The sequence below is a fragment of the Carcharodon carcharias genome, chromosome 1 (assembly GCF_017639515.1).
Source record: "Carcharodon carcharias isolate sCarCar2 chromosome 1, sCarCar2.pri, whole genome shotgun sequence".
NCBI classification, from domain to species: Eukaryota; Metazoa; Chordata; class Chondrichthyes; order Lamniformes; family Lamnidae; genus Carcharodon; species Carcharodon carcharias.
The window spans coordinates 147,915,116-147,939,455 of NC_054467.1; the positions used below are offsets into that span (position 1 = coordinate 147,915,116).

At 44.3% G+C, this 24,340-nt stretch overlaps 1 protein-coding gene across 4 annotated transcripts in view; it reads right to left on the minus strand.

Moving 5' to 3' along the window:
- The window catches only part of LOC121280888 (atrial natriuretic peptide-converting enzyme-like), a 308,072-nt gene that overhangs the window by 54,805 nt on the left and 228,927 nt on the right, over positions 1-24,340 (minus strand). For all 4 annotated transcript variants that reach the window (XM_041193245.1, XM_041193240.1, XM_041193253.1 and 1 more), the window contains exons 9-13: positions 19,836-19,958; positions 17,561-17,668; positions 17,008-17,239; positions 7,558-7,703; positions 3,949-4,056 (exon numbers count right to left, since the gene is read on the minus strand). In XM_041193245.1, coding sequence (XP_041049179.1) covers positions 3,949-4,056; positions 7,558-7,703; positions 17,008-17,239; positions 17,561-17,668; positions 19,836-19,958 — 717 coding nt within the window. The remainder of the gene's footprint in view (positions 1-3,948; positions 4,057-7,557; positions 7,704-17,007; positions 17,240-17,560; positions 17,669-19,835; positions 19,959-24,340) is intronic.

Genomic DNA, 24,340 nt, shown 5'->3' on the forward strand with positions numbered 1-24,340 from the left:
TCAAAAGGGGTAAAATATATTTAAAGAAGGATGGAAGGCTGTGTGAGATGTGGCCATCTTGAAAGGTGACTGTGTGAAGCAGACTTGGAGAAAAAGCCTCTAGTCATCCTGGAGAAGTGTTGCTGTTCCCATAACCAACATTGTGTTAAAAGCCTTTGGAAGTCCATTGTCCAGTGGTTGCTAGGGGTAAAATTGCTGGATGGCATTATACATTTGGAATTTAGTTGGACTGTTACCTTAAAGGGGATGTGTAGTTAGGAGTCTGGTTAAGTAGGAATTTTGCGAACTGTTATAACTGTGTAACTGTAATCTTGTGCGTGTTTAAGGCTCCGCACCCACTCCCGCCCAACATAGGTAAGTTTCTGGCCAGAGTTAATGTTTCGACTCTTCTTCTGCGCTCTGAAGAAATCATACAGACTCGAAACGTTAACTCTGTTTCTCTCTCCATCTGAATTTGTTTAAATGCTGAGAGGAAATGTTGGTGTTCAGAGGGACCTAGGTGTCCTTGTACATGAATCACAGAAAGTTAACAGGCAGAAACAGCAGATTCACCAAGGCTCCTTTAACAGCACCTTCCAAACCCATGACCATTGCCATCTAGAAGGACAAGGGCAGCAGATAGATGGGAACACCACCACCTGGAAGTTCTCCTCCAAGTCACTCACCATCCTGATTTGGAAATATATCACCGCTCCTTCACTGTCGCTGGGTCAAACTCCTGGAACTCCCTTCCTAATAGCACCACATGGACTGCAGTGGTTCAAGAAGGCAGGTGTTGGGCAAGTAGGGATGGGCAAAAAATGCTGGCCCAACCAGCGAAGCCCACATCCCATGAATGAATAAAAAGCAAATTAGGAAAGAAAATGATATGCTAATTTTTATTACAAAGAATAAAGAAGTCTGACTATGATTATACAGGTCACTGGTAAGACCACATCTGGAGTACTGTGTACAGTTCCTTACCAAAGAAAGGATATATTACCTCAGAGGAAGTGCAATAAAGGGAGTGCAACAAAGGTTCAGTAGGCTGATTTTGGGGATGAAGTGATTGTCCTTTGGGGAGAAAGTGAGTAGACCAAGCCTATAGTCCCTAGAATTTAGAAGAACGAGATGTGATCTCATTGAAACTTAAATTTTCGGTGGCTTAACAGAGTAAATTGCTGATTGGGGAGTCTATAATTTGGGTCACAGTTTCAGAATAAGGGGTTGGCCATTTAGGACTGAAATGAGTAGAACTTTCTTCACTCAAAGAGTTGTGAACCTTTGGAATTCTTTACCCCAGAGAGATGCAGATGCTCAATTTTTTTTTATTCATTCACGGGATGTGGGCTTCGCTGGCTGGGCCAGCATTTATTGCCCATCCTATGGCCTTGAGAAGGGAGTGGTGAGCTGCCTTCTTGTAATGCTGCAGTTCATGTGGTGTAGGTACATCCACAGTGCCATTAGGAAGGGAGTTCCAGGATTTTGACTCAGCGGCAGTGAAGGAAAGGCGATATATTTCCAAGTCAGGATGGTGAGTGATTTGGAGGGGAACTTCCAGGTGGTGGGGTTCTCATCTATCTGCTGCCCTTGTTCTTCTAGATGGTAGTGGTGATTGAGTATGTTCAAGTCAGAGATTGGTAGATTTTTAGGCACTAAAGGAATTACAAGGATATGGAGGTAATGTGGGAAGTCGGAATTGAGGTGGAAGATTTTACTGAATGGTGGAATGAGGAAGGGTGAATGGCTCGCTTCTGCTCCTATTGCTTATAAAAGCATATTATAGTATCCTTGCAAAAAGTCCTTGGTCTGACCGTACTGTACTCTGTTTCAGTCTTCTTACATTGTGGATGATATTGCAGCTTTGGACAGGTTGCAAAGGAGGGCCACAATACTAATTCTCAGTTTAAAGCATCTTTGTTACTGAGCTAGATTAAAAGAGCTGGGATTTTATACATGAGAGAACTGTTGAGTTAGCGGTGATCCAATTGAGGTCTATAACATTTTAAAGGGATTAGATTATGCAGGAGTTGATCATTTGTTCCAGTTAAGGAAGTTAGGGGGCACCAGGTTCACAATTTCAAGTTGTATAGGGCCTAATCTACGTTATTTGTCAGGCAGTGGTTCTTTATCCAAATAATGGCGGAACTCTGGACAAGCAGCCAGCACATGAGTAGACATCAATTTGCTGAATTTCTTTATGTGAGAGCTGTATCACCTATTTCTAGCTGGGCAGAAATCACTTCATATAAAAGGTAAGTACAGCATAGAATTAGCAGGGTGATCTCCTAGGCTAGTTTTGATCACTCAGAGGCTGAAGAGAAATTTGCTACATTATTTTCCCCAAATAGGCCTGGCTTTTTTACCTCTTCCAGAATATCACATGGTTTTGGTTGGGATTGGAGTATATATGTTGAGATAAACAAGGTTTCACATCTGTGTGGGCAAGGTTGGATGGAACAGGGGGTCTTTTCCTGTCTGTTATTGTTTGTATATTATCTTGTTAAAAATATAAATTATAATTTTTGCTTGAAAATACTGGATTGCGGAGAATGACAAGGCAAAATACTGTGTAATCAAATTGATTCAACTAGTTTCTAAAACTGACTGCTTCATGCGTCAGTCTCCTAGTGTACAGCCTGCAGTAGAAAGCAGACAACCTTGTGTACTGATTGTTACTAGGAGCTACTTGTTTGTTGATTGTTCTAGCGCTTACATTATCAACAGTGGCCTGACAAGTTATCAGCTTAATGATACCAGTCTAACACAGATTAACTATTTAAAATCTGCTTCTGCAGAAATACCTCCATCTACAACAAACTTTTCAAAGTCTTCTTAAAGGTCAATTGGAGAATAGATTGTAGAAGTTGGTGCTCAACAAGGGCTGTGGAATAGAACTCCCCCCACTTCATGAACCCAAGCACTCCCAATTCAGTTATAGCGCAGGCAAAATAAAGCTCCTTCTACTCTGCCACAGCAATATACCCGAGCTTCAACCTCAGGGGAGCAGACCCAACTGCAGCACTGTGACATTTTCCATTTCCCACACAGGTGATGGGGGTCTTGCCTGCCGGCTGGAGAGCCAGTGAAAGTCCTGCATTGTCTCTTTTCATGAAGGCCCCATTCAGGCTCTCAACGGCGTGGTGGAAGGCCCACCCTGCAATCCCCTTCCACCAGGAAGGCAGTGGCTGCTGCCGGTACGACACTCATCCAAGAATATCATTGCTGGATCCCAGGCCACAGATGAGTGCTGGTGGGAGGGGATTGCAGAGTGGGGTTAATGGGGAAGGGGTTAGCGAGAGGGTTCACCAGCAGGGGCAGGGTGGTGGTTCTCTGCATGCACCTCCTTTCCTGATGCTGTGTCCCTTAATTAGGCACTCAATGCCTTTGAGCGAGGGGCCCCTGGGAGCCCGCAAGCAACCACAGGGTTTGCTTGTTGTGCTCCAGGCATTGCAAGCCCCCCCTGCCAGGTTATTATCAGTAGCAGCAGGATGATGCTGATAAGTGAGTCTTAATTGGTGATGATCCACGGGACTTCCCGCCATGGATATGGGAAGGGTGGACATGGGAAGGTGGCGAGCTCCCCACCCACCACCCTCCTGCCTGATTAAATGCCCCGTGCTACCAAACTCACCATGGGAGCGGGCATTAAATTTCACCCTAGCTATCCTGTAACCTCTCTTTAGTGCGATTGAAATTATTAGCAAATAAGGGACAGTTTTGTGCTGCAGGTCCATGCCCACTAGGAACTAGATTAACACCACCCAAACCCAATTTACATAGGAAACCTTTACAGACAATTAGGACTTAACAGTTATTTCATCTTGGGTCTCGGAGATGAATGTCCAGTGTGTGTACACAATTCCCCCTACAAAACTTATTTCATGTACAGCCTGTGAAAAATTTTTGCTGTCACCTGCTGCACAATGTGACAAAGGACCTTCACAGAAGGAATTAAGCAACACCTACCACATTCTTCCTCATCACTAAAATCATCACAGTCTGGTCGTCGATCACACCTTTTTGATGCCAAGACACATCTCCCTGAGTTGCACTTGAAATGACTTGGGGAGCACTCTGTGAACAAAACATGAAATCATTCTATAAATGCACTTTCACTGCATCAGGTGAGAATGGATGTACATGAAAGACCTTGGATTAAGGCTGCCCAATTATTTCTACATATTATTTTACCACTTTCACTATTATTAAATTATTAAGAATTTACTCTTGGGAATTTATAGTAAAATGGGAAAATATAAGCTATATATAAGATCACCAGTATGGAGCAAGACCTACATCTCCCCCAGGTTTATTTGAGACTACAAGGTATGAGGCTGACTTAATGATTTCATTTACAACAGAAGATCAGAATCAATGCTTTGCATGTATTCACTGAATAGTTCAAGACTTCCTGCTACCCACACTGATTCAAAACAACCTTAATATAAAACTCATTGGAATTGCTTTTGGTTGAGCTCCTTCAAATGTAAATATGGCAGCTTGTTGCAAAATGTAACCATATAGATTGATTGGATGTTACTTGAAGGCATCCATTTTTTCATGGGATGTGGGCGTCGCGGGCAAGGCAAGCTTTTGCTGCCCATCCCGAATTGCCTTTGAACTGAGTGGCTTACTGGGCCATTTCAAAGTGTAGTTAAGAGTCAACCACATTGCTGTGGGTCGGGAGTCACATGTAGGCCAGACGAAGTAAGAACAGAAGATTTCCTTCCCTAAAGAACATTAGTGAACCAGATGGTTTTTTTGCAAAAATCAATGATAGTTGTCATGGTAACCATTACCGAGACTAGCTTTATATTCCAGATTTATTTATTAATTTTAAATTCCACCAACTGCCATGGTGGGACGTGAACCCATGTCCCCAGAGCATTAGCCTGGGCCACTTGGGCTATTAGTCCAGTGATACTCCTGCTATGGCAACTCTCCCCAAATCTGACAACTATTCCAAGATCAGGAATTTGGCTTTCAAACTTTTAAAGGGCAACTGAATGCTCACCAACTTCCACCATCGTCCCCCCATGTCTTAGCCCATTTGTTGCTGAAACCCTCATCCATGATTTTGTCACTTCTGGTCTGAGCTATTGCCATGCTCTCCTGGTCATCCTTAGATCCCCCACCCTCTGTGAACTTCAACTCATCCAAACTCTTCTTCCTGAATTCTAACTCACACCAAGACCTATTAATCTGACACCCTGTGTTTGCAGATCTACATGGGCTTCCAAATCCCCACAATTTAAAATTCTCACCCTCCTGTTGAAACCCCTTCGTGATCATGCCCTCCTCCAGCCCAGCAACTCTCCCAGAACTCTGTGTTCCTCTTGTGCATTTCCTCCTCCATTCACCCCACAACTGCCACATGAGCCATTCGCAATTTAGACCAAAAGCTCTGGAATTATCTCCCTCATCCTCTCCACCACTCTCTGTTCTACTTCCAGACTTTCCTTTAAACCTATTTTTTTGACCAAGTTTTAAGCTACTCCTCCTAATATCTCCTTCTTTGGCTCTGATTACACCTCTGCATAGTGCCTTGAGATGTTTTAGTTTGTTATACAAATGCAAGTTGTTTTGTTCAAAAGGTTCAACAACCCAGCTTAAGACAAGAGTCTAAGATGAACAGAAGTTTCTTTGTGTATTTTATAATCACAAGTAATTCTTTGTTGCTGCAGTAAATGTGATGTGAAGGGTCACAAGCTTCATCCACAATTCATGCTGAATTGATTGATCCTAGCAAGAGCAGGTATAGGTATGCTTGCGTTATTCAGAGGAAAATCAACCAGGCTTCAAACTTTCAATCCCACATTACGAACTCCATTGGAAAGGGTAGATGATGGTAACACTGAATTATCATCATCGTTACTTGGGCTGTAATCTGGTAGGTAGCTTGCCTTCTCACCATGAAACCTGTATGATTTTCATTCTATTTGAAATCAATCTGAATTTCCAAAAGGCATTCAATAATGCGCAATATAAAAAGTTATTGCACAAGATAAGAGCTTATGGTGTTGGTGGTGATATGTTAGCATGGATAGAGGACTGGCTGATCAATAGAAAACAGAGAGTCAGGATTACTGGGTCATTTTCAGATTGGCAAACTCTGACTAGTGGAGTGCCACAGGGATCAGAGGTGGGGCCTCAACTATTTTTGATCTATGTTAATGACTTGGATGAAGGGACCAACTGTATTGTAACCAAATTTGCTGATGATACAAAGATAGGCAGGAAAGCAAGTTGTGAGGAAGATATAAAGAGTCTGCAAAAGGATATGGATGGTTAAGTGAGTGCAAAAATTTGGCCAATAGCGTATAATATGGGACAATGTGAGATTGTCCACTTTGGCAGCAAGAATAGAAAGCAGTATATTATTTAAATGGAGAAAGACTGCAGACTGTTGCAGTACAGGAGGACCTGGATGTTCTGAATCACAAAAATTTAGCACACTGGCACAGCAAGTAATTAGGAAGTCACATAGAATGTTGGCCTTTATTGCAAGTTTAAAAGCAGGGAAACCTTGCTACAACTGTACTGGACATTGGTGAGACCGCACCTGGAATACCGTGTACAGTTTTGGTCTCCTTACTTAAGGAAGATTGTAATTACATTGGAAACAGTACAAAGAAGGGTCAGTAGGCTGATCCTTGGGATGAAAGGGTTGTCTTATGAGGAAAGGTTGAATAGGTTAAGCCTATACTCACTAAAGTTTAGAAGAATGAGAGGTGATCGTATTGAAGCATATAAGATTCTGAGGTGGCTTGACAGGGTGAGAGGATGTTTCCTCTTGAAGAGAAATCTAAAACTAGGGAGCACAATTTAAAAATTAGGGGTCTCCCATTTAAGACAGCGATAAGGAGAAATTCTTTCTCTTAGAGGGTCAATCGTCTTTCGAATTCTCTTCCACAGACAGCAGTGGAGGCTGGGTCATTGAATATATTCAAGGCTGAGTTAGGCAGATTTTTAATTGAAAAGGCATCAAGGGTTATGGGGACAGGCAGGAAAGTGGAGTTAAGGCCACAATCAGATCAGCCAGAACAAAAACAGAATTACCTGGAAAAACTCAGCAGGTCTGGCAGCATCGGCGGAGAAGAAAAGAGTTGACGGTTCGAGTCCTCATGATGTCAACTCTTTTCTTCTCCGCCGATGCTGCCAGACCTGCTGAGATTTTCCAGGTAATTCTGTTTTTGTTTTGGATTTCCAGCATCCGCAGTTTTTTTGTTTTTATCAGATCAGCCAGGATCTTTTGAATGGTGGAGCAGGCTTGATGAGCCAAATGGCCTACTCCTGCTCATACTTCTTATGATCTTATAACGGGCTAAGGGGAGAGGAACAATCATGTGCTCAGCCACAATGCTGCCCCTGGGGTGAAGACAAAAATTTGTCTCTCACCATCTAAACTCACAGATATAGAATGGCCAATTAGGCGAGGTACTGAAGTCATCTGACACCCAAAGAACTTTACACCAGTAAGAGCTAGCTTCTTCAGGAGAGAAAATATCTTTCATTCGAGAATGACACTAAAAGAATTGCAGCATTATTCTTAAAGCCTACAATGTCAACATTAACCTTCCACGTTTTCATCAGGCATCAGGCATGTCTTGTTGTCAGAGGTTTCCCTGGGGAACTGTCTGCAGTCTGTGTCCTCTGGCCACTGCAGTCCAACCATGCTCAGTACAGTCTCACAGTGTTCTTTGGAGTTTTCACATAGAGATCTTATTACAATAATAAAACAAAAATATTAAACATTAATTCAGATGTTATAAAATAGGAATATAGCTAATTGCATACACAATAAGGATAGTTTTCCCATGAAAATGAATGGAGCCGATACTTAATTAATACTAAATGGGACCATGTGTTTTCTCTCGTGATTAGTTGGATATATTGTCTCAATCAAAGATTGATCTAGATACTGTTTTGATGGACAATCATTTAGTCAATCAAAACAAAAACAGAATTACCTGGAAAAACTCAGCAGGTCTGGCAGCATTGGCGGAGAAGAAAAGAGTTGACGTTTCGAGTCCTCATGACCCTTCGACCGAACTGTTCGGTCGAAGGGTCATGAGGATTCGAAACGTCAACTCTTTTCTTCTCCGCCGATGCTGCCAGACCTGCTGAGTTTTTCCAGGTAATTCTGATTTTGTTTTGGATTTCCAGCATCCACAGTTTTTTGTTTTTATTTAGTTAATCAAGTCTGTTCTGCCGCTTTGCAAGCTATGACAGCCCTTCCTTTATTCCAAATCCCTTAGCACTCTTCCTTCCCAACTAAGTATCTATATGCCTCAATTGATAGTGAAGAAAATTAAAGTAATATAGGCAGAATTTTCCTGTCGCCATGTGGGGGCGGGCCCCGCACGCCGACACGCGGTGACATCAGGCCAGCGTCCCAACATCACTGCGCGCCATCGTGATATTTCGGTGATCTCCGATGTGCGCCCGCCATTAACTAACGTGCCACTTAAGGTCCTTGAGGCACTAATTGATAGTGATTTTTCGGGGCCCATGAGATCTTCAGGTCGGTGCACGGGTGCAACGGGCAGGCGGGTAGACACACTTGTATTAACCTTATCCACGGGCAGGATAAGAGGAGTCAGTGGGGTCGTGAATGTGCTCAGTCAGATATTTAATTGGGAAAGTTACTGATACTTGCCTGTGTGAGCAGAAATACTTCAAAACTCATACCAGTTGCTTGGACAGGATTTACAACCTTCAGGTCAGCATTCTACAGTGAAGATCCATTTTGGGGCCTGCAGGTTTCAGGAAGCCTTCCCTTAGCCTGGGAATGGGAGTTGAAATCTCCACTGGAGGCACCTCCTCTGAGAAAGAAGAGAGGGCCAGAAGGAGGGAGGAGGCCAGGAGTGCACATTCAGCCTCCAGAGGAGCCACCTTTGGGAGGAGAGGCACAGGCACAAGGGGCGCAGGGTCAAGAGAAAGTCCAAGGCGGAAGGGGCCGCAGAAGATGCCACTATCCTGCTGCCAGTGTTTACAGGTGGTGAAGCAGTTACTCCAATATGTCTGAGGTGCATTGCCAAAGGAGGCTCCATCTCTCAAGGGAGACAGTCAACTCTATCTGTCAGGTGATAGGCCCTGAGATCTTCGCTAACTGTGTGGGTGGAAACCCCATGCCAGTGGCTCTAAAGGTCACAGCTGCCCTCAACATCTATGCCTCTGGCTCTTTCCAGGGCTCGGTGGGTGATCTCTGCGGTGTCTCCCAATCAGCTGTCCACACTTGTGTCAAGCAGGTGACAGATGTTCTATTCAGGCATTCATTGACGTTCATCCATTATTGCTGGTACCAGGCAAGTCAGACACAACAAGCTAGAGGCTTCGTGGCCATTGCTGGCTTCCCCCGTGTCCAGGGTGCAATAGACGCACACATGTGGCCATCAAGGCGCCAGCAGGTGAGCCCGGTGCCTTCGTCAACAGGAAGGGCTTCCACTCCATGAACGTGCAGATAGTGTGTGACCACAGGATGCTGATTCTACAAGTCTGTGCCAGGTACCCAGGCAGCTCCCACGGCGCCTACATCCTCAGACACTCCCAGGTGCTGGGGCTCTTCAGTGCTCCACCCTGGCTGGATGAATGGCTGCTGGGTGACAAGGACTATCCCCTCAAAATGTGGCTCATGACACCTCTGCCATCCAAGAACAGAAGCTGAGCAGCAGTACAATAGAAGCCACAGCACCACAAGGACTGTAGTGGAGAGAACCACCGGTCTTCTCAAGATGTGCTTCCGATGCCTGGACCGCTCAGTGGGCGCACTCCAGTACCCCCCAGATCATGTGTCGCTGATGGTGGCTGCTTGCAGCACTCTCCACAATCTTGCGCTGGAAAGAGGCAACGCTGTAGACGATGATGTAGATGCAGTGGCTGCAGCTGCACACGATGAGTCCAGCAGTGAGTCCGAGGATGAGCACGCACAGGGAAATGCTGAGGGGGTAGACACTGACCCGGGCATACTCCAGGGAGGCAGGGACACCTGGGATGCTTTAATCCAATGAAACTTCAGGTAGGACACCACAGATGGACCTCCAACAAAAGCCTGTGCAGCAGGCTCCATACTCAATACCTGAGTGCTAAATCTGCCTGGAGAGGAACATTAACTAAGAGCCTTGTTAATAAAACTCAATGTGACACAACTCACTCATAACATCATGGGTAACCATCCACCTGCAGAGGAAAAGAGTCACCCTCAGCCATGATCACATGTCTAAATTTAATGATATAACAAAATGAACTTAAGAAAACATAATGACAAAGGTGTTAAACACCAGACCCACTAAACATGACCTCATTGCGGGGCAACACAAAAACACCAGTGAGAAACCGTAGTGTGCCTAAGGTGCCTTAAACATGTGCTTTTGGGTGCTACATCTGGTGCTGTCCCCTTGCTGGCACTGGCATCTGAGACAGCCTCCTCACTGTGTTGTCCTGTTGGCCTCGATGACCTTGGCGACCGTCCTCTGGCCCATGGAGCCTGTGTTGGCCCCGCCTGGGAGGGAGTGGCCAGTTCCACAGCTGGCATCTCCCCAGTATTCACAGCCTCACCGGATGCAACGGTCACTGGCAGAGGGGTGGAAGAGCTGCTGCCCTCATCCGGCGTGCCCTGAGAGGAGCCCGCAGAGACAACAAGCAGCTGCTGCGCTGATGTGAGGTCGCTTCGGGCCTCCGTGCTCACTGTAGATGGACGGGCACCGAGCTGGGAAACTTGGTGCCCAAATCATCTCCCATACTGGCACTGACCAGCTGAGGTCAATGCCAATGTGAAGGCTTGCTGGTCCGAGCGTATCCCCAGGAAGCCCTGATTGGTCTCCCGGAGGACCCTCTCCACGAATGTCACCGCTCTCTCCATGGAGAAAGCATGGCGCTTGGCCATGAGGCTCATTGCATTGGCCATGGTCCACGTGGACTCCTCCACAATGGAGACCAAACCAAGCATAGCCTCATGTATCTTGCCAGATCCTCCCACACACTTGAGGGCTTCAGTGCCTCCTCACTCCGCAGCTGCCGCACAATCACACAAAGATGCCAGGCCTGCCCCCCTGCCCTACACTCCTGCCTGGCCTGCTCACCAGCAGCGCTCTGGGGAGCCCTTCTGCTGGCCATGTTTGACAGCCTTTGACAAGGCTGCAGGAGCACTTTTAAACAGGCCGCCGGGTCGCCATTGGACCCTGCAGTCATAGCAGTCCCGCCGCTGCCCACCCACTCCAGCTGTCCCCGGGAGCCGCGTTTCACGCACCTCGCCCACCCAGGGCATTAATTGGTCCACCCACGTAAAATGGTGATGCAGACCCGATTGCAGGTGGCGTCTGCTCCCACACAGCCCAGCCAACAGGCAGAAAATTCTGCCCATAGAAATGTGCTATTACGGAATCTTCTGGCGTCCAGCAAATTAATTTTGCTGATACAATAAAATTTGGCCCCTTGAGCCTGCTCCACCATTCATTTAGATCAATGCTGATCCGATTGTGGCCTCAACACCATATTCCCACCTAACCTCGGTATCCTTTGACTCCCTTGTTAGTCAAGAATCTATCCACCTGCCTTAAAAATATTCAATGATCCTGCCTCTACCACTCTCTAGGGAAGAGAGAAAAGAATTCTCCTCATCCCCCTATGTTAAACGGGAGGCCCCTTATTCTTAAATGGTGTCCCCCAGTTCCGTTCTCTGCCACAAGGAGAAGCATCCTTTCAGCATCCAATCTGTCAAGCCCCCTCATGACCTTATATCTTTCAATAAGGTCACTTATCATTCTTCTAAACACCGATCAATAGAGGCCCAACCTGTCCAAACGTTCGTCATAAGATAACCCCCTCCTCCCAGGAATCAGTCATGTGAACCTTCTCTGCACTGTGTCTAATGTAATTATGTCCTTTCTTAAATAAGGAGACCAAAACTGTACTCAGTACTCTAGAAATGGTCTCATCAGTACTCTGTACAACTGCAGCAAAACATCTCTATACTTTTATATTCCATTCTCCTTGCAATAAACAACAACATTCAATTTGCCTACCTAACCACTTGTTGTGGTTCATATATCAGGACACTCAGATCCCTCTATACATCAAAGTTCTGCAATATCTCTCCATTCGGATAATATGCTGCTTTTCTATTCTTCCTGCCAAAGTGAACAAGTTCACATTTTTCCCACATTATACTCCATCTGTCTAATTTTTGCCCACTCACTTAACCTATCTATATTCCTTTGCAGACCCATTATGTCCTCTTCACTACTTACTTTCCTACCTATCTTTGTGTCATCAGCAAATTTAGCAACTACACATTTGGTCCCTTCATCCATGTCATTGATACAGATTGTAAATAGTTGAGACCCCAGCGCTGATCCCTGTGGCACTCCACTCGTTACACCTTGCCAAACCGAAAATGAACCATTTATGGCTACTCTCTGTTTCTTGTTAGCTAACCAATCTTCTGTTTATGCTAATACATTACCCCCTACACCATGAGCTCTAATCTAGTGCAGTAACCTTTGATGTGGCACCTTGTCAGATATCTTTAGGAAATATAAATTCACAGATTCCCCCCTTTACCACATTACTTCCTTAAAGAACACTAATAAATGAGGCAAACATGATTTCCCTTTCAGAAACCATGTTGACTTTGCCTGATTGCATATAACCTCCTTAATAATAGATTCCAGCATTTTCCTTATGACAGATGTAAGCTAACTGACCTGTAGTTTCCTGCCTTCTGTCTCCCTCCTTTCCTGACTAGAGGAATTGCATTCACCATTTTCCAGAATTTAGGGAATTTTGGAAAATCAAAACCAATGCATCTACTATCTCAGCAGCCACTTCTTTTAAGACCCTAGGATGAAGTCTAACAGGACCTGGGGACTTGTCAGCTTTTAATTCTAATAGTTTTCTCAGTACCTTTTCTCTGCTGATTGTAATTAAGTTCCTCCCTCCCTTTCACCTCCTGATTTACAATTATTTCTGAAATGTTATTTGTATCCTCTGCAATGAAGATAAATACAAAATGTCTATTCAGTTCATCCACCACTTCCTTATTTTCCATTATTAATTCCCCTGACTCACTCTCTGGAGAACCAAAGCTCACTTTACTTACTGTTTTCCTTTCTAAATACCTCCAGAAACTCCTACTATCTTTTTTTAAAATTCATTCATGGGATGTGGGCTTCGCTGTCTGGGCCAGCATTTATTGCCTATCCCTTGTTGCCCTTGAGAAGGTGGTGGTGAGCTGCCTTATTGAACCACTGTAGTTCGTGTGGTGTAGGTACACTCACAATGCTGTTAGGAAGGGAATTCCAGGATTTTGACCCAGCAACAATGAAGGAACGACAATATATTTCCAAGGAAGGATGATGAGCGACTTCGAGGGGAACTTCCAGTTGGTGGTGTTCCCATCTATCTGGTGCCCTTGTCCTTTTAGATGGTAGTGATCATGGGTTTGGAAGGTGCTGTCTAAGGAGCCTTGGTGAATTCCTGCAGTGCATCTTGTAGCTGGTACACACTGCTGCTACTGTGCTTCAGTGCTGGAGAGAATGAATGTGGATATAGTGCCAATCAAGCAGGCTGCTTTGTCCTAGACAGTGTCAAGCTTCTTGAGTGTTGTGGGAGTTGCACTCATCTAGACAAGTGGGGAGTATTCCATCACACTCCTGACTTGTGCCTTGTAGATGTTGGACAGGCTTTGGGGAGTCAGGAGATGAGTTACTCATCGCAGGATTCCTAGCCTCTGACCTGCTCTTGTAACCACAGTATTTATATGGCTAGTCCAGTTCAGTTTCTGGTCAATAGTAAACCCCAGGATTTGAAAGTGGATGATTCAGTGGTGGTAATGCCATTGAAAATCTGGGGCGATGATTAGATTCTCTCTTGTTGGAGATGGTCATTGCCTGACACTGGTGTGGCGAGAATGTTACTTGCTACTTGACAGCCCAAGCCTGGATATTGACCATGTCTTGCTGCATTTGGACATGGACTGCTTCAGTATTTGAGGAGTCACGAATGGTGCTGAACATTGTGCAATCATCAGCGAACATCCCCATTTCTGACCTTATGATGGAAGGAAGGTCATTGATGAAACAGCTGAAGATGGTTGGCCTGAGGACACTACCCTGAGGAACTCCTGCAGTGATGTCCTGGAGCTGAGGTGACTGACGTCCAACAACAACAACCATCTTCCTTTGTGCTAGGTATGATTCCTATCATGGAGAGTTTTCCCCCGATTCCCATTGACTCCAGTCTTGCTAGGGCTCCTAGATGCCACACTCGGTTAAATGTGGCCTTGATGTCAAGGAAAGTCACTCTCACCTCACCTCAGGAGTTCAGTTCTTTTGTCCATGTTTGAACCAAGGCTGTAATGAGGTCAGGAACTGAATTGCCTGGCGGAATCCAAACTGGGCATCAATGAGCAGGTGATTGTGAAGTATGTGCCACTTGATAACACTGTTGAGGACCCCTTCCATTACCTTAGTGATGATGGAGAGTAGATTGATGAGGGGGTAATTGGCCGGGTTGGATTTATCCTGCTTTTTGTGTACAGGACATACCTGGGCAATTTTCCACAGAGCCACGTAGATGCCAGAATTGTGTCTGTACTGGAACAGCTTGGCTAGGGGCACGGCACATTCTGGAGCACAAGGCTTCAGTACTATTATTTCAGTACTATTATTTCTAGCTAGCTTTCTCTCATACTGTAATTTCTCCCTCCAAATTATTCTTTTAGTCATTATTTGCTGTTTTTTATATTTTCCCAATCTTCAGACCTGGCCCAATTCTTCGTGGAACTATACACTTTTTCTTTCAATTTGACACTATTTTTAACTTCCTTTGTTAGCCACAGATATAAGTCCTTCCCCTAGAGCCTTTCTTTCTCACTGGAATATATCTTTGCTGAGTATTATGAAATATCTCCTAAAATGTTTGCCACTGCATTTCTACTGACCTATCCCTTAGCCTAATTTCCCAGTCTTTATACCCTCATTATTTCCCTTTCTTAAGTTTAAAACACTAGTCGTAAGCTCACTCTTCTCTCCCTCAAATTGAATGTGATATTCAATCATCTTATGATCACTACTACCTAGAGGTACCTTTACTATAAGGTCATTAATCAATCCATCATGTCTCATTACATATTACCAGATCTGGAATAGCCTCCCCTCTGGTTGGTTGTAGAACGTGCTGCTCTAAGAAACCATCCTGAAAGCCCTTAGGTATACTCATCTTCCAAGCTACCCTTTCCAATTTGATTCTTCAAATCTATATGTAGATTAAATCACCCATGGTTATCGTCTTTGTCACAAGTCCCTGTTATTCCTTCCTGTATGCCCTGTCTTACAGTGTGGTTACTCTTAGGGGCCTATAAGCTACTCCAACATGTGACTTACTATATTTATTATTTCTTATCTCTACCCAAACTGAATCTTTACTTGATATTTAGAACTAAGGTCATACCTCCCTAATGTACTAATGCCATCCTTAATTAACCCTTCCACCTTTTCCTAGCTTCCTGTTCTTCTGAAATGTAATTTACTATTGAATATTCAGGTCCCAATCATTGTCATCTTGCAGCCATGTCTCTGTAATGACTATCAGATCATACATATTTATTTCTATTTGAGCCCTCAATTCATCCATTTTGTTACAAATGCTATGTGCATTTAGATACAGAGCTTTGCATTCTGCCCTTTTACTAGTTTTGCAACCTCTAGCTTATCTGCTGGCTCAATCATTAGTTTGTACATCCTGTCCCTTCCTGCCATGCTCTGATTATCATTTCCCTCAACGCTACCTTGTGAACTAGTCTCGTCTTCTCTCATTAGTTTATCACACCTTCCCACATGTGATCCCTTGCCCCACCGCACCCACCCACTCTGCTAGTTAATTTAAAGCCCTCACCCTAGTTACACGACTTGCCAGAACACTGGTCCCAGCATGGTTCAGGTGAAGACCGTCCCAATGGTACAGCTCCCACTTTCCCCAGTACTGGTGCCAGTATCCCATGAATCGAAACCCATTTCTCCCACACCAATTTTTGAGCAATGCATTTCTCTTTAGTCTTATTTACCCTACACCAATTTGGTCATGGCTCTGCTTTTTAAGTTAGCCCCTAGCTGTTCATACTCTCTAAGCAGAACCTCTATCCTAGCCCTATCTATGTCATTGGTACCCACATGGATCACGACAACTGGGTCCTCCCCCTCCCACCTCATGTTCCTCTCCAGCCCTGAGCAGGTGTCCTGAGCCCTGGCACGAGGCATGCAACACAGCCTTCTGGGCTCTCACTCTCAGCTGCAGAGTACTGTGTCTACCCCTCTGACTATGCTGTCCCCTAATATCACTACAATGCTATTAACTCCCCCTGCTTGAATGGCTTCCTGTACAATGGTACCATGGTCAGTTCACTCATCCATACACTCATCTTCCAGTCCCCACTTTCATCCATTCAAGTTGCAAGAACCTCAAATCCATTAGACAATTGCAATTGCTGTGACTCCTCCACTCTCTCTTCTCGATCTCCTTGCTTGCCTCACTTGCAGTTACCCCCTCCTGTCTCTGACTACTGGCCATATCAGAAGCCCCTATCCTAAGGAGTGTGACTGCCTCTTGGAGTCAAGTATCCAAGTAACTTCCCTCTCCCTGATGCATCGCAGTGTCCGCAGCTCGGCCTCCAACTCAATGACTCAGAGCCAAAGCTGCTCGAGCCGCAGACACTTACTGCAGACGTGTTTGCCTTGGATCCAATTGGTGTCCATGAACTCCCATATTCTGCAGTCACATGTTCTTTTATTCACTCCAGACTTTTGCACAGATGGTTAATGTGACAGCCTTAGATAATGCTGTGTGAAAAATATCTGGTGAAACCTACTGAAGGAGAAAAGGTACAAAACCTGACACATTAATACGGCGATCTATTCTATTTCATTATTACGGCATTTTTATTGCTAGAGTTTTTGAATAAAATTGTGCTTTCTAACAATTATATTTTCTGATAAGTATTTTTTGAATAAAGAAGACATTCTGCATTACCTGCAAGGTGGGACCCGTTGATTTGTCTCATAATCACACTTTGGTACAAGGATGGTGCACGCAAAGAACATGAGGTACTTGTAACAATTGGTCTGAACGAGGGTTGGAAAGAGTGAAAATTCCCAGCTGATAGATGCCTCTTTCTGGTTTCGGTGACTCAGGTAGTTAGGGTAGATGGTGGAGTTGTATGGTTGGTTCATACAGAGCTCAAGAGTTATGGGCTCACATTTACCTGCAAGACGAACAAAACGTTTAAATGGATTTCCTTTCACGGTACATGAATAGTAAATTTTGATTTTGGCAAATTAGGTGGAGATAAAATGTTAGAATAATTGACTGTAGTTTGCTTGTAAATTAAAAATAAAAATCTAGTCATGCTATTTTTAAAATGAAACCAGGTTCTGTAGTGCCTTATTACAATGTGTGATGCACTGGCATTTTGCAAACTTTAGTTGTACTCATGGTCAAAAGTAGATAAACTTTGGTTATGGTATGCCATCGTGAACTACGTATCTTTCAGAATAATTTGATCCAATAGCAATGTATAACTTACTGCAGTTTATTCTACTGTTTTGAGCTGCACAACCAGAGCTTCCATTGCACATGTCAGTACAGGAATTTTCAGCACAGGCTAAATCCCCTTCCTTACAAGGGGTCTGATCTGCTGGAACAAACAGAAATCACATATGATCATTATTTTTAATACTCCTCCTTCCCAAAGTAAATCCTTGTGTATCCTTTATTAGGGCCAGGATTTTCCGGTCAACGGGCAAGCTCAGGGAGCTGAAGATTTTTAAAATAAAAAATAAAGATATTACAAATAATGAAAACATGTCCCCTTGTGTGACTGTCACATGAGCAGGGACATGTTAAATATGAGCATTACAAGATTTTTTTATTTTATATCACTGATCGAAACCTCATCCTGCCCATGGATGAGATATCAACAAAAACGCAAAGGCCGCTTGGCCTTTTCGCCCACCCACCAAGCGAACGGTTGGATGGGCAGTGAAAAATTTTAGTCAATTAATTGAGTAAAGGCCTTAACATGCTGCTTAATTGTCAGCAGGTGTGCTGCTGACTCCCGCATGCGCCCGCCAACCAAAATATTGTGTGAGTGCACGATGATGTCGGGACGTTCGCCCAACATCATTGCACGTCATTTTATGCTCATTCGGGTCGGGCACTCACCCATTTGACGAGAGAAAATTTCTGCCCTAGGAGTTCAAGTTGTTCCAGCCTGTCCATACTCCATGCTGGTGTTTGATCAACCAATCTCAAGTTAACATTAACAGCACAGAGAAGGGTCTCTACTTTCCCTTTGTCATTTCAAGTAGCTTTTCAGTGATAGGGGGTTAAGGAATGTTCTGCAGAATGTGCCTAAAATTCTGTCAGCCATGAGAACATTTTGTTTAAAGGTCAGCCAGGAGCCTAACCTGGGAATATTGAATGCTGACATTTGGTGCAAAAAATATTAACACTTTCCATCTCAACATTGATGTCCACAATTTTAATGGATACAAATATTCATGGCAAATTCTGACTTTGGATCATTGTCTAAACTATAGAAGATATTGGGCACTATTTAACGAGGGCGGGGTGAGATGGTGTGTGTGGGGAGGGTTAGGGGGACTAGATGTCAGGCACCAAAACTGGTGGCACCCTGGTTGACCCAATCTCCAGGAGCCCCGAAATAATTAAGTCCCCAATTGATAGCAGGAACTCTGCACCAGAGCTCACGGATCCATTGGGGACATTTAATTGCAGGGCTTCCCCCAGTAGTGCAGAAATCCAGCCCCTAGAGCTGATGGCCATCAGACACCGATAGCTCTCCACAACAGGCAGCGCCATGAGGAGCAGTGGCTGCTGCCGGTAATTCACTTAGGTCTTCACCAAGGTTCGTTGTGGGATCTCTGAAGGAAGGTAAACAACAGCCGGATGGTGGTCGCATGAAGGGAGTCACTGGTGAGGGCAGGAGGGAAGTTGGTAGGTGAAAAGGCTGGGGGGAGTAGCTCTCAGCAGGCCTCCCCCTTCCCAATGCCAGGTCCCTCAAACAGGCATTGAGTGTCTTTGAATGAGGGACCCCCGCCCTATCCAACACCAATAGGCCACAACAGTGTTTGCTTGTTGGTCTCCCCAAATGGTGAGTCCCTCCCTGCTGCAGATTTCCCACTTAAGGGCCTCAAATGGCATCTGGTTGGGAAGAAAGCCCGCAAGCCTTCCTGCCCTGAGATTAATCAGGGGGTAGGAGGGGTGGGAGGCTGGGAGGTGGAAGGGTCCTCACCTCATGCCCTTTTGCTTGATGAAATGCTGCCCCCCCCCAACCCCATGCTCACACACCCCACTACCACTTCAGAACTTATCTCCAGGGCCAGCTGGCATTAACTTCCACCCAATATTGCAATATACTGAATCATAACATAATCAGGCTTCCGTAATAGAAAGTAAATGGAAAATAAAGTGTATTTTTACATGTCACTAGGAGCAATATCTTGGGTGTTTTACTTATTTAGGAGTTCTAAAGGTAACAACATTAACTGTTTTAATTAACTCTGGGGGTTTAACTTGACACAAATGTACCAGCGCACCACAAAGACAAATTAAACACTCTAAAGTAAACTAAAATGAATTTTTCCCCAAACGCTAAAATCTCATCTGCACACATGATAACCGATTTATTTGGCTTTGGGGTGGAATACATTTAATTGTGGAACCATTTAATTGTTAAGATTAAATTCTGGTGTACTGCATGATTGAATTCATACTTTCAAATTGTGGGAATTCCAGCTTAATTAATTGTTTGTACTGAATTATGAAGGATTACACACCATGAGTTTTGGAGCAGTTCAGTTCGTCGCTCCAGTCTTCACAGTCATTTTCACCATCACAGTGGAAAATGCTTGGAATACATCGACCATTACCACATTCCATTAGACCCTGGCTCTTGCAAGCTGGAAAGCAATTTTAATAATTTAACTTTGTATTATAATTATGTCAAAATGAAATTATTTTAACAACATTTCAAGATCCTTTGTTCCAATGTAAATAGAGTGAGATGTGAACTTCTGCATGAATAGAAGTGAGGTCCCACAGTATTGAACAAGTATTCACTGTGAAACAGGAAGTATATACAGTGCTGAAGGAAATCCCAAGACATAAAAGACACTGTTGATAGCTTTACTAAAGAATAGATGAATTGGGTCAAGATGACTGATAGGACTGTAGGGAACTATCATGGCTATTGATGTGGGCGTAGTTGAATATGCAGCTTGTCTGTTTAGACCATTTCAAAGGGAATTCAAACCTATTTCTTTAAAGAACTTAAGAACTCCAGAATACAGGACTTGAAGGAAAAGGAAATGCTCCTGTAAATAATTTGTGCAAACCTATGTGTTCAAACACCAAGCCCTGATGACAGGAACTCAAGGATATTGAAAAAAATGAGACAGAGATGGAAGCTCTAGCCACAATTTTTCAATCCTTCTTAAACATGTAAGTTACAGCATAGGATTGCGGAGTAGCTAATGTAATACCCTTGTTCAAGGATAGACTGGGTAACCAAAGGGTAGTTTGTCTGCTTTAAATTGTGGACAAACTCTTAGAATTTAGTATCAGAAGATAAAATTAGTGAATTTTTAAAAATGCAAGGATTAATCTAGGGAAACCAGTATAGACTTGTTTAAAGGAAGTTGTGCTTGACAAATTTCATAGAGATGTATGAAGAAGTGACTAATTGGAGAGATAAAGGGAATGCAGTAGAAGTATTACATATGAATTTTCAGAAATCTTTCATTAAGATGCCCAGCAAGAGGCTTGTCAGACAAAAATCAGACATATGGTAGTTGAAATTCAGCTAGTGGATAGGAAGTTGGTTGATGGGTAGGAAACAAAGTGCTAGGGTTAATGGATGTTGTTCAGATTGAAGAAAGTTTAGAATTGATGCATCCCAGTATTAGGGTTAGTACTAGGTCTACCTTTGTCCCTGGTACATACAGATAACTTGGGCATAGTGAATAGAATATTGAAATTTACTGATAACACAAAAATAGGGAGCTCAGTAAAGAATGAGGAGGACTGTCAATTACTTCAGGATGACGGACAGACTAGTGGAATGGGTAGACAGGTGGCAGATGCTATTTAATGCAAATAAGTAATAGAGTCATTATGACATAGGAGGAGGCCATTCTGCCTTTGAGTCTATGCAAGCTCTCTCTAAAGCAATCTAATTAGTCCCATTCCCCTGCTCGAGACCCTTAGGCCTATAAGTTTATTTCACTCGTGTCCCCATCCAATTTCCTTTTGAAATCATCCATCATCTCCATTTCCATCATCTTCATAGGCAGCAAGTTCCAGGTCATACCCACTCATGGAGTGAAAAAAACTTCTTCCTCACATCCCCCAATTGCATCTCTTAAACCAAAGCCTTAAATCTTTGTCCCCTAATTCTTGTACCCTCAGCTAATGGGAGCAGCTTTCCTTTATCTAACCTACCTAAACCTGTCATAACCTCGCACACCTCTATCGAATCTCCCCTCAATCTCTTTTGCTTCAAAGAAAGTAATCCTAGCTTCTCCAATAAAAACAGAAAGTGCTAAAAATATTCAGCAGGTCTGGCAGCATCTGTGGAGAGAGAAATAGAGTTAATCGGCTGGATTTTCATCCTCAAAGCTGATAGTAGGAGTTAGGAAAATTCCGGGCTCAGCCCGCCTGCCTCGGGAGAAAGTGACACAAAGAGTGACAAGAGACGGGGTTTTGGCCATGGACTGTGGAAGGGTGGGTGGGGGCTGCAGTCAGGTTAGCTGACCTGGGAAAAGTTCAGACACAGCCACAGGGGCTGCTGAGTGCAGAGGCGTGCTATTTGAATGACGCATCTTGGTGCTGTAGGGCTTTGTCCCAGTAATAATAAAAACAGAAAGGCCCTCCAGCCCTCAAACCCCTCCACATGCCCTGTCCATGCTGCTTCATGCCCCTCGCCCCTTCTCGATGGCCCCCTCACCTCGCTCCCCCCCCCCCATCATGCAAAGGAATGCCCCCCCTCATCCCTTATGGCCCTTCTTGAGCCATGCTAAGCTATGGCATTTCCATGCCCATTCACACACTCTGGTCTTCCTTCCATCATAAGGTCAGAAGTGGGGATGTTCGCCGATGATTGCACAATGTTCAGCACCATTCACGACTCCTCAGAAGCACTCCACATCCAAATGCAGCAAGACCTGGACCATATCTATGCTTGGACTGACAAGTGGCAAGTAACATTCGCACCACACAAGTATCAGGCAAGAGAGAATCTAACCATTGTCCCTTGACATTCAATGGCATTACCATCACTGAATCTCCCACTATCAACATCCTGAGGGTTACCATTGACCAGAACCTGAACCGAACTAACCATATAAATACTGTGGCTACAAGAGCAGGTCAGAAGCTAGGAACCATGCAACCGAGTTACTCGCCTCCTAACTCCCCAAGCCTGTCCACTACATGCAAGACCTCATCACTCTTTCTACCTATGTCATTGGTACCAACATGTACCATGACCTTTGCGTTATCACCCTCCCCCTTCAGGATGCCCTGCAGCCGTTCAGTGACATCCCAGACCCTGGCATCAGGAAGGCAACACACCATCCTGGAGTCACATTGAGAGCCACAGTAGCACCTATCTGTTCCCCTGACTATAGAATCCCCTATTACTATTGCTCTTCCTCCCTTCCTCCCCTTCTGTACAGACAAGCTGCTTGTGGTGCCAGAAGCTTGCCTTTCTTCACTCCCTGGAGGAACCAGCACCCTTATCAACCTCCAAAACGGAATACCAATTTGTGAGCGGGACCCCAGGGGACTCCTGAACTACCTGCCTGTTTCTCTTGGACTGCCTAGTGGTCACCCATTCCCTTCCTTCCTCAAGTCCCTTCATCTGCGGTGTGACCACCTCTCTAAACATGCTATCCACGATTTTCTCAGAATCGAGGATACTCCACAGCGTCCCCAGTCACTGTTCCAGCTCTGAAACTCGAGCTTCCAGGAGCTGCAGCTGGACACACTTCATGCACACATGCTGGTCCTGGGCACTGGAAATGGTCCTGGCTTCCTAAGTGGAGCACAAGGAGCACACCACAGTTTTGAGCTCTCCTGCCATGACTTATCCCTTTAAATTAAACCTTTGAAATCAATTACTCAAGGGCCCTTCTTTCCTGATTCTCGTTACTACAGAATATACAAACTTGAAACCACAAAAATACCTTAAATTATAAGAGATAAAAATGGTAAATACTTACCCAACCTTAGAACCATAGAACCATAGAAAAGTTACAGCACAGGAGGCCATTCAGCCCATCTTGTCCATGCCAGCCCGAGGACACCCAGGTGCCCTTTCTAATCCCACCTTCCTGCACCCGGCACATAGCCCTGTAGCTCACAGCACTTAAGGTGCAGATCCAGGTACTTTTTAAAAGAGTTTAGAGTTTCTGCCTCTACCACCAATTTGGGCAGCGAATTCCAGACACCCACTACCTGCTGCATAAAAAAGTTCTTCCTCATGGCCCCCCTACACCTTTTGCCACTTATCTTGAACCTATGTCCCCTGGTTCTAGAATTCTCCACCAAAGGAAACAATTTTATCCTGTCCACTCTATCTATTCCCGTCATAATTTTGAACACCTCAATCAAGTTACCTCTCAGCCTTCTTTGTTCTAAGGAAAATAACCCCAACTTATCCAATCTCTCCTCGTAGCTAAACTTTTCTAACCCTGGCAACATTCTTGTAAACCTCCTCTGCACACTCTCCAGAGCTATTACGTCCTTCCTGTAATGTGGTGACCAGAACTGCACACAATACTCCAGTTGTGGCCTCACCAGTGTTTTATACAATTCCAACATTATATCCTTACTTTTATATTCTATACCTCTGCCAATGAAGGAGAACATTCCATATGCCTTCTATACGACCTTGTCTACTTGAATTGCTGCCTTCAGAGACCTGTGTATTTGTACACCAAGATCTCTCACTTCATCTACCCCTCTTAGTATATTCCCATTTATTGTGTAATCCCTGTAACTGTTTGACCTCCCTAAATGTATGACCTCACACTTCTCTATGTTAAAATCCATCTACCACTTTACTGCCCACTCCACCAACACATCTATATTGTTTTGGAGTTTAGGCTGTCCCCTACACTATCCACTACTCGGACAATCTTTGTGTCATTTGCAAATTTCCCAATCATGCCCCCCACGTTCATGTCCAAATTGTTAACATATAACACAAACAGCAAGGGTCCCAACACCAAGCCCTGTGGAACACCACTTGACACAACTTTCCATTCGCAAGGGCATCCAT